This window comes from Haliaeetus albicilla, chromosome 16, assembly GCF_947461875.1.
Source record: "Haliaeetus albicilla chromosome 16, bHalAlb1.1, whole genome shotgun sequence".
Classification (NCBI taxonomy): domain Eukaryota; kingdom Metazoa; phylum Chordata; class Aves; order Accipitriformes; family Accipitridae; genus Haliaeetus; species Haliaeetus albicilla.
This window is the reverse complement of record NC_091498.1, coordinates 31,927,061-31,936,490: the sequence shown is the minus strand read 5'-3', so window position 1 is coordinate 31,936,490 and position 9,430 is coordinate 31,927,061. Positions and strand designations below refer to the sequence as shown.

The 9,430-nt window shown below is 57.0% G+C and overlaps 1 protein-coding gene across 1 annotated transcript; it reads left to right on the top strand.

The window, feature by feature from the left end:
• The first annotated feature begins 242 nt into the window (after window positions 1-242).
• On the top strand, window positions 243-8,691 carry LOC104323460 (aldehyde dehydrogenase family 3 member B1-like). Its single transcript, XM_069804288.1, has 10 exons — window positions 243-644; window positions 827-989; window positions 3,883-3,993; window positions 4,117-4,237; window positions 4,378-4,463; window positions 4,723-4,804; window positions 5,204-5,590; window positions 5,833-5,999; window positions 6,191-6,290; window positions 8,253-8,691. The coding sequence occupies exons 1-10, from the start codon at window positions 559-561 to the stop codon at window positions 8,444-8,446; spliced, it is 1,497 nt and encodes a 498-aa protein (XP_069660389.1). The 5' UTR covers window positions 243-558; the 3' UTR covers window positions 8,447-8,691.
• The last annotated feature ends 739 nt before the right edge of the window (window positions 8,692-9,430 follow it).

Below are 9,430 nucleotides of genomic sequence, written 5' to 3'. Positions count from 1 at the left end.
CCTGACATCCCCATCCATCGCAATGACACCCTCAGCCACACCATCACACCCCGTTAGGGTTGCATCCACCTCCCATCACCCTGTGCCCGGTGCCTGCATGGCACTGAGGTGCCCTGGGCTGGATTTGGGGCGCGTTTTGCATCCCAAGTGGTTTGGGCTGGAGTGGAGGCAGCGGTGATGTGCAGCAGGGCAGGCAGCCAAGTGGCAGAGCAGAAAGCCGGCAGCCTCCCTCCTCCGGGGGAGCGAGCTGTACCAGGGACTGGGGTGGCTGCCTGCCTGCACCCTGCCTGCATCCTGCCTGCCCCACGGGCAGCCCCAAGGGCAGCCCCAGGGCTCAGCAGGATCCTGGCTGCAGTGCTGGTGTGCTGGCCAGGCTTGCTGAGGCCACCTCCTCTGGGTAAAACACCCTGTTAGCTGGGGTGGGGAACCTGTGGTTTGCAGCCCAAACAGTGCGAGGCTGCCGGGAGCCTGCCCAGTCTGCGGGCAACCTTGGTGTAACGTGCACTGTGCCAGTCCCTTGGGACTGTGGAGATCAGCAGCGTCTTCCTGCAACCCGGCATGCAGCAGCCCACCGAGCCCTCCGGGGAGCAGCCCCCTGGCAGCGGGGCTGGGAAAGCCCCCGAGGATAACGGCGATGCCATGAGGTGGGAGCGTGTGGCCGGGACAGGGGGGAGGCAGGAGGTGTCCGGATGCTCTGCCCTCTCCTCAGGGCTCCGCTTTGATGCTGGGCTGGGGTGATGTGGAGCTCCTCTCTCTCATCACTGGGACCATGAGGGGCTGGGACAGGGATGGCGATGGGATCCCTCTGACATCCCCATCCCCACAGTGGGAACCCCTATGCGGAGCTGGTGAGCCGCCTGCGGGCAGCCTGGCTCTCGGGGAAGACGCGGCCCATGGAGTACCGCGTGGCTCAGCTGGAGGCTCTGGGACGCTTCTTGGATGAGAAGCAGCAGGACATCCTGGAGGCCACCACCGCAGACATGCGCAAGGTGAGAGGGAGCCAGCAACCGGGGGATCCAGTGGCTGGAGGAGCCGAGGGGCTGCCTGCAGCCCTGCTGGCTCCTGCCGTCACGCAGAGGGTTGATGTGATGCCCTGGTGGAGCCTTCCCACCCATTCGGTGCTCCAGCCCCGTGTTGGGCTCTGCCCCGGGCTTGGAGCCAGTGGATGTTGATGGAGGCAGCAAAGGAGAGACCGAGCTGGAGCACATCCCAGCCCACCTACCCCAGAGCTCGTCCCTGTCCCCAGTGTGGACAGAGCGGGGCTGTGGGGAGTGCCCAGACATAATTAGCCATTCGAAACCCATCAGCCTCAGTTTACCTCTTTTCTGGGCACATCCATCCCCAATTCCTGTCACCCCCCTCTGTGTGCTCCCTGCCTTGGGCTTTCCACCAAATGTTGTCCCCTCCCCTCTCTCGGTGCTCACCCAGGCTGCAGGTCTCAGAGCCTGGACCCCCCAGCTTTGCATCGTCCCCTGCCTCTTTGCTCCCTCTCTCCCACCTCTGTCGTGGTCACCAAAGGCAGAGGCAGAGCAGACCCATCCCCTGCGTCTCCATAAGTCCTCAAAGAGCTCCAGCCCCCCCCCCCCCCCAATAGTTCCCCCTTTGGTACAGCTCATTCACCCACAGCCAGAGCCTCACGCACCACACAGGGCTCATCATCTGTTGTTCTCCATCCTAGTTCACAACTTCCCTTTGGACACCCTCCCCATCCTTACCGCAGTCCGGATCGACGGCATCCGCATCATTTTTCCTATTTTTAAGCAGCCAGCTCTTGTGCTGAGAGGAGACCTGGAGTAATGCTTGATCCCATTAGGGAAAGGTGTGCTGCATTTCACCTCGCTTCCCATTTGCTTCAGCACCCTTTGTGCTTCTCCTTTCCTGATCTGGGTGGGACCCTGACACCCACCTGCATTGGGAAGCCTCCAACGCGGGCTTTGGGAAGTGCTGCCAGCACTGACTTGGTCCTGGGCAGATGCTCCCTTGGACCACCTTCCCTTCCCTGCCTGGTGCGGAGCGTCTCCGGTCAGGTCTGGCCGGTGCGGTGCTTGCAGCTCGTGTGGTGCCCAGCAGCTGGTGGCCAGGGCTGTGGCAGGGTCACTGAAGAATGCTCAGAAACAGGGCAAATACACATGGTACTTCCAAATACTTTTGGAAGCCAGCAACACTGCCTCCTGTCCACAGTGAGCTGTGTGCGTGCTCCACACTTGCTGCCGTGGCACTGCGGGCAGCACTGGCCACCCGGCAATGTAAGCTGCCCCTGGGGCCACCACTCCTATGAAAGGAAAAACAAGATACCCAAACATCTACTGCTGCTCCCTTACCAAGAGAGCGGTTTGTGCTGTCACACAAGGGAGTCAGAGCATCCTTCTGCCTGCGGTTTGTCCAGTCTCTTCTCAGGGACATGTCGGACACCTCCTGCAATATCCTCCCTGGTCACTGGGTCTCTGCTTCTTCTTTCTTCTACTCTACAGTGAAGTACCAGGCTTGGTCTTTTCTGGCCTCATCATGGAAAGCCCCGTGCAGGGATCTGCTCCGGCTTGGGCCACATCCCCTGGCACAAGCCCAGCTGCTCCAGCCCACCCGAGACATCCCGCTCACCCAGATCCCCACTGCAGGGGCTGGTAGCTATTGTTAGTGTCAGTTGTGCTTCCTCATTTTCCTGAGGTTCCCTTTTCCTCGGAAGAGACATCCAACACATCGGTCTCCTCGTGCTGCTTTCTCTCTCCCTGGATGGGCAGTCCAGCCTCTTCCTTCATCTTGCTTCTCCTCCTGATGTCATGCTGAGCCACATGCCTGCACTGCTCCCAAACTCCTCCACCCTTCGGGCTCCCTCTCTGCATGACTGTCCCTCCTCCCGCCCTGCTGAGGACAACCTCTGGAAGCTTTTCCTTCCTGCTCTCCCTCCTTCCTAGGCTTGGTGGTGGATCTCCTCCCTGCTTTCTCAGCTCACTCTGCCAAAAAAACCTGCTCAAACAGGCTCCAAAATCTGGGTATTCCCTTTTCTCCCATATTTCCTCCCAAATCTTGACACCTGGGTGGTGGATACCCCCCAGGACTGGCTGGTTTTATCCTTCAAACCTGCCACTTCCCCACCACTCCCTATCCACCTTCACCTTCCACCTTACCCCTGTGTAAGAAGAAACCCAACTGTAGGACAAATATCAACGGGTCCCCTGTTGATCGATGGTGAGGAGCTGCTGGCAGAGCCGGACCTCAGCACCGGCACTATTCCCATGCCGGTGACACGTCCACAGCGGGAAAGCCAAAGCCAGGCAAAGCAGGGTGGTGGTGGGATTTGCACCCGGATCTCTTCTGAGCTTTTATTTATTTGGTTAAACCCTTGAAGACTCTTACCTGAGTTGCTCTCTGGCAGGTCATGAAAAAATAGCCCATCCTGCTGGAGTCCATCAACTTGTTTTGTTTGGGTATGAAAACACATGTGATTGATAGAAAAAGGGATTGTGACTCGGGATGCTCTTGTCTCCAGACCAAACAGGATTCAATAGCCAGACCAGCCCTTTCTTCCCCCAAACACCACCACTGCCTTCACAGACCCCTCTCCTCCCCAAACACTTAATTTTCCTGAACCTCAACTGAGCTCCCAGCAGAGAAAGCCCGGCCGCAGGCAGGTGACTGTCAACAGGACAAGCCTGGTGATATTGCGACAGGATTTTGGAGCTTACCAACACCCCACCCCGCAGATGTGGTGGGGCTGGCCCCCTCCCCATGGCAGGCTGTGCTGTGCAGCTTGGGGGTGAGAACAAAGTGTGCATCCACCACGGGACATGAAGGGCTTGGGTCCTCAAATTTTGGGTAAAAAAACCATGCAGGGTAGGGATCGCAGCACATGCGGAGCTGACACATAGGGTGCTCTGTCCCCAGCCGTTCTTTGAATCTGAATTCTCCGAGATCCTCCTCTGCAAGAATGAGCTCCATGAGACCCTGAACAACCTGTCCCACTGGATGAAGGACGAGCACGTGGACAAGAGTCTGGTAAGGGGGAAGATGAGGTAGAGGATGGGGGGAAGGACCCAGCTGCCAGGCAGAGATGGATGGGACGTGGGCATGGAGACGGTGGTTCAAGAAAGCACTCCTGACGTGGTGGGTGTCCTGCAGGTGACCAGCCTGGACTCAGCCTTCATCCGCAAGGACCCGTATGGGGTGGTACTCATCATCGGGCCCTGGAACTGTCCCATCCACCTCCTCATGGTGCCCCTCATCGGGGCCATCGCTGCCGGTGAGCCGAACCTCCCTCCTGGCCCGGAGGATCCAGGCAGTGCTGGGCACCAGCGAGGACACCTTGTTCTCAGGCTGGGGTGCCAGAAGGGCTGGCTGTCACCATGTCACTGCTCTGACATCCCGTCTCTCTCCCCCCAGGTAACTGTGTCATCATCAAACCCTCAGAGATAACCAAGAACAGCCAGACACTCATGGCTGAAGGGCTGCCCAGCTACCTGGACAAGGTAAGAAGCTCTCCCTGTCCCTGTCTCATGGCTGGGGTGTTCCCAGCCCCTGCACACGCATTGCTGTGCCTTGTGCCCTCCCAGCACCGTGCCTGCCTTGCACGCACCAGCACCACGCCACCCCTGGTTTCAGGTGCTGCCGTACCTCCTTCCTCCACGCTCAGCTAGTGTCCACATGCCCAGCAGCCCAGGATGCTGCTGGTGGGGATGGGGACACAGTGGATGCTGGCAGTGGGTGACCCCTCCTCTTACGTTGCAGGACTGCTTTACTGTGGTGACCGCCGGTGTGGAGGAGACCACCAGACTGCTGGAGAACAAGTTCGACTACATCTTCTTCACCGGTATGTCCTGTGGGCCAGAGCAGAGTACAATGGGTTTTGTACAATAAAGAAAAGAGAGGGGTTCCCACCGTACACCCCGCTGTGGCTCCAAGGTGGCAGGGCTCATTGTGTTGGGAATCTGGTGTCAGGATCCAGTGCAGGATCTGCCACCAACATGTCTGAGGATCGAAGAGCCATAACTGGGTTTTGTAATGGCTGAGCTGGGGGATGCCACGGTGGAGGTGGAGAGGGTGCTGGAGGTGAGGGATCAGCCCTGTGCTGCACACTCAAGGTGGGTGCAGGACAGGAGTGGGACTTGACATGTCTTCCGTGGCCCTGGGTCCTCATATGGCCAAGGCCACAGGTTGTGCTGTAGCATGGTGGGATCCTCACCGTCATGCCTCTTTTCCTGGCCCACAGGCAGCCCCGCTGTGGGGAGGATCGTGATGACAGCTGCTGCCAAGCACCTGACGCCCGTGACGCTGGAGCTGGGGGGCAAGAACCCCTGCTACGTGTCCGACTCCTGCGACGTGCAGAACGTGGCCCGGCGGGTGGCCTGGGGCCGCTTTGTTAACACGGGGCAGACCTGCGTGGCACCCAACTACGTGCTGTGCAGTGTGGAGATGCAGGAGAAGCTGCTGCCTGCTCTGCGTAAGGTCATCACCGAGTTTTACGGCCCCAACCCTCAGGAGTCCCCCGACTTTGGCCGCATCGTGGGGGACAAGCAGTTCCAGCGGCTGCAGACCCTGCTGCGCAGCGGGCGTGTGGTCATCGGAGGACAGACGGACGAGAAGGAGCGCTATGTCGGTGAGGGCATGAACTTCACATAAGTCTTCATCCTTGTATCAAGTGGGCTTGGATTTTGGAGAGGGTCTCACAACTGGAGGGGAGGTTCTAGATGGAAGTGAAATTTAGGGAAGGTTTGCACGGGAATTGGGGATCTTGGTGAGGCATCCTATCTTAAAGGAGGTATGGGTCTTGGGGAGAGGACCAAGGTGTCATCTCCAACCTCTGTGCATGGCTGATGCCTTCGGGTTTCTTTTCTGCAGCTCCCACGGTGCTGGTGGATGTGCAGCCCTCTGATCCTATCATGCATGAGGAAGTCTTCGGCCCCATCTTGCCCATCGTCATTGTGGCCAACATGGATGAAGCCATTGACTTTATCAATAGCCGTGAGAGGCCGCTGGTTGTGTATGCCTTCTCCTCTGATGACAAGGTATAGTGTACAGGCTGTGGGAAGCCAGGGCTACGCTTGCCTCATGCTCCTTGGCAGTTGTATACAGCCCTGTTCACGCTCCAAAAATTTTTCCTTAGAGCAGACAGCCCTGGTTGTGGGGGAAGGATTGCAGCTGGAGCTGCGGGAACAGGGTGTGAGACCCATGTCCACCTTCTCTGCTTCCCTCCCAGGTGGTGAACCAGGTGCTGGAGCGGACAAGCAGCGGTGGCTTCTGTGGCAACGACACCCTGATGCACGTGACGTTGACCTCGCTGCCCTTCGGTGGGATCGGTAGGTCCAAATCCCCCAACCTGCCTGCCCCTGGCCAACATGAGCCAGGCGTGATCCTACCCCTGGTGCCTAAGCCATGCTGGCCGTGGTGAGGAAGGGTCTTGGGGGGAGTCCAGGTCCAGAGGGCTCAATGGTCTGCAGGGAAATCCTTCTGCACCAGGTAGGACCCCACCAGAAGTGCTTTGCTTCGCTGCGCCAGGGCTGAGCTCTTGGGCTTTGCAGCCCTGTTTCTGCTGAACACATGTGGAACACTCATGTTTAAAAGGTAGGGAATTTTGAACGTGGCCACCACAGAAACATCTCTAGACCTTCCTTTCCACATGCAGTGCCACTGTAGGGTGCCGGCAGCCAGCCTCTCACACCCATCCTGCTGCTGCGCTACCCCTTTTCTCTGCAGGAGAAAACTTGGAAATTGTCACTTATCCACAGTTTTCAGGAACTCAGAATTTCAGTTTTTCATGGATGTCCATTTTGGACTCCACATCTGAAGACAGCACAATTTCCTCTGAATTCCCAATGCACACACATTCCTTTATATAAACTCCTGAAGACCTATATTGCATAAAACTGTTAAGGAGTAAACAGCAGGGGATCCAAATCACAGCCTAGTAGAGATACCTTAAGGGTTAAAAGCTTTACAAGCATTTGCCATCATCCCACCTCAGGACTAACAAATCACCCAAAGGTGATATTTTTAAGGCCAATCTATTTATATAGACTGCAGTATTGCAGTCTATTCCGCATCTACACTGGCCACCAGGCAGTGGTTTTAGCTTTATACTTGATTAATTCAGGCAATCATGCAAGGATTCCCTGCAACGTGAAGCAAGGAAATGATTATCAGCTATAAGTTATGTAGCTCTCATGTTCCAGTTGATCTATGTGATTTTGAGCTCCCATGGGATGTTTTCTATCCAGAGCATCAGCTGGAAAACAATCCTTTAGTTCTTTTAAAGGCTTCAGAACAAACCTGTGTCTAGTTCTGCATTCTTCCACCACAACCCTATGCAGATGGATGAGTAAGAACAGGGCACGCATGTACGATACTTCTTCCTGAAGGTCTTCCAGGCTCCATCTGTTTCCAGCTCAAATGATTTACTAAGCCAGAGGAGTCCCACGTGTTTGGTAAAGGGTGCTGGACTCCACATACTTACCCAGCCTCTCCGTGAATCCAGGGAAACTTTTAGTCACTACGACACCCCGGTGACATGGCATTTCACAGCTCATGGACAGAAACAGCACTTTGGGGCTGTATTTCTTCTGGCCTGTTCTGGATGTCTACTCAGGCTTAAAAAACATGTCCAGAAGCGCTCCTCTCTTCCCTCGGAGAGGAATGAGTCTAGCTAATGCAGACACCCACTTTTGATCAGATGATCTTCACTACCATGCGCAACCAGCTCCTATTCTCCTCCCAAGAATCAGCTGCTCAGCTGGCCAAGAGCCATCTAGTGACCCTTCTCTGTGCTGGGGCTGCTGACTTGTGAGACACCAAACATAACTTATCTGCTTTACCAGGATTTGCATTTTATCAGGAAGATAGACTGGCTCAGGCTGACTCACAGAATTTCATCACATCAGTTATCAGCACACAGCTGGAATTCCTTATTTTTTGCCAGCCTGCCTGGCTTTCCCTGCTTCCTCCTGGCCAGCCAGCTTTCACCTCCCAACAGTCCCTTCACCCGTTCTTGCAGATGGGTCACATCCTCACCAAAACCACCCCTCTCCACTCCTGGAGCCTTGCTGGCAGCAGGGCTGGAGCCAGCACGGAGGGGATGTGTTTTGGAGGGTATCCCTGCCGTAGGGAAGCTCGTCGGGCGGGAGCATCTCATTGCTGCTGCCCGCTCCAACACCACGTACATAGCCAGTGACGCCCTTCCCAGTCACTCCGGCACCAGCCAAGGTTTCGTGATCAAAAAAGGTCAGATCCAGCCCACAGCTGGGGACCTGTTCTCTGTGTTGCAGGAGACAGCGGCCTGGGGATGCACCATGGCAAGTTCACCTTCGACACCTTCACCCACCACCGCGGCTGCCTGCACCGCAACATGGGCCGGGAGGCTCTTAATGCCCTGCGCTACCCGCCCTACAGCCAGCAGAAGCTGGGAATCGTCCGGGTTGCCTCCGAGGTGAAGCGCAAGGATGCCTGCACCCTGCTCTGAGGGTCCCCCGCTGCCACCGTGATATCTCCTGCTGTTGGTCACGGTGGTCTTTGCAGCCACCTGCAACGCAAAGGCATTTCCTTGCAATTATGTGCAACGAAGAGGTGTTTCCTTGCAGCCACTGCAACGCAAAGGCGTTTCCTTGCAACTACATGCCATGAAAAGGTGTTTCTTCGCAACCACCTGCAATGAAAAAGCATTTCTTTGCAACCACGTGCAATGAAAAGGCATTTCCTTGCAACCGATGACCTCCTGCGTACTTCCCTTCTGCCTCCCTGCCTGCCCACCAACCCATCAATCAGGGCACGGGATGGAGACACTGGCCTAGAGGAGGGAGAGAACTGGGGAGGGCTGGGACCAGTGGGAGGGTGAACCCTGCTAGGAGTTGGGGGCAGAGCCCCACAGGGAGTCCCTGTGCCCCACATCTCCCTCGCCAGCTCTATGAGTTCCAACCATACCCGATGCCAGCAGCCTCCTGCCCCATTGCTGCTGGCCCCTCCACAGCAGAGGGGTGGAAAGTCTGGTGGGGTGCTCCGGGGGGGATGCCGGTGGTCACCTCCTGCTGCCCGTGTCCCTCCTTGGGGACTCCTCCCCCCTCCCGCCCCAAGAAGGTCCACACCAACATTCTCCTCCCAAACCCTTGAGCTGGGATAGTCTCAAGTTTTCTCCGCCCCGTGCCCTGCAATTCACACCCTCCCTTATCTCCCACGGGGCTGGAAATACCAGACACAGACCTTTCAGCGAGCACAGGCAGCTGAACCCAGAGGAGAGGAACAGGTAAGGCGCCAGCGGGGTTGGGGGGGCTTCTCCTGCAGCGTTTTGGGGTGTGCTGTCCTCTGGAGCCCCTCTCTGCTCTGTCCTGGTTGCTTTGGCTCCAACCCAGTGGGTTTCTGGGCTCCGTTCCTCCAGTCCAGCTGCTCCTCCTCTCCTCCGGCTCCACTACCCCCACCCCGTGCTTTGAAAACGGAGAAACCAAATCAAACC

What these genes read in the sequence shown, in the direction of transcription:
- LOC104323460 (XM_069804288.1), top strand. Translation starts at nt 559, where the DNA reads ATGCAGCAGCCCACCGAGCCCTCCGGGGAGCAGCCCCCTGGCAGCGGG. An exon ending in GATAACGGCGATGCCATGAG is followed by an intron (nt 645 to 826) that starts GTGGGAGCGTGT and finishes CCATCCCCACAG; the next exon opens with TGGGAACCCCTATGCGGAGC. An exon ending in CATCGGGGCCATCGCTGCCG is followed by an intron (nt 4,238 to 4,377) that starts GTGAGCCGAACC and finishes CTCTCCCCCCAG; the next exon opens with GTAACTGTGTCATCATCAAA.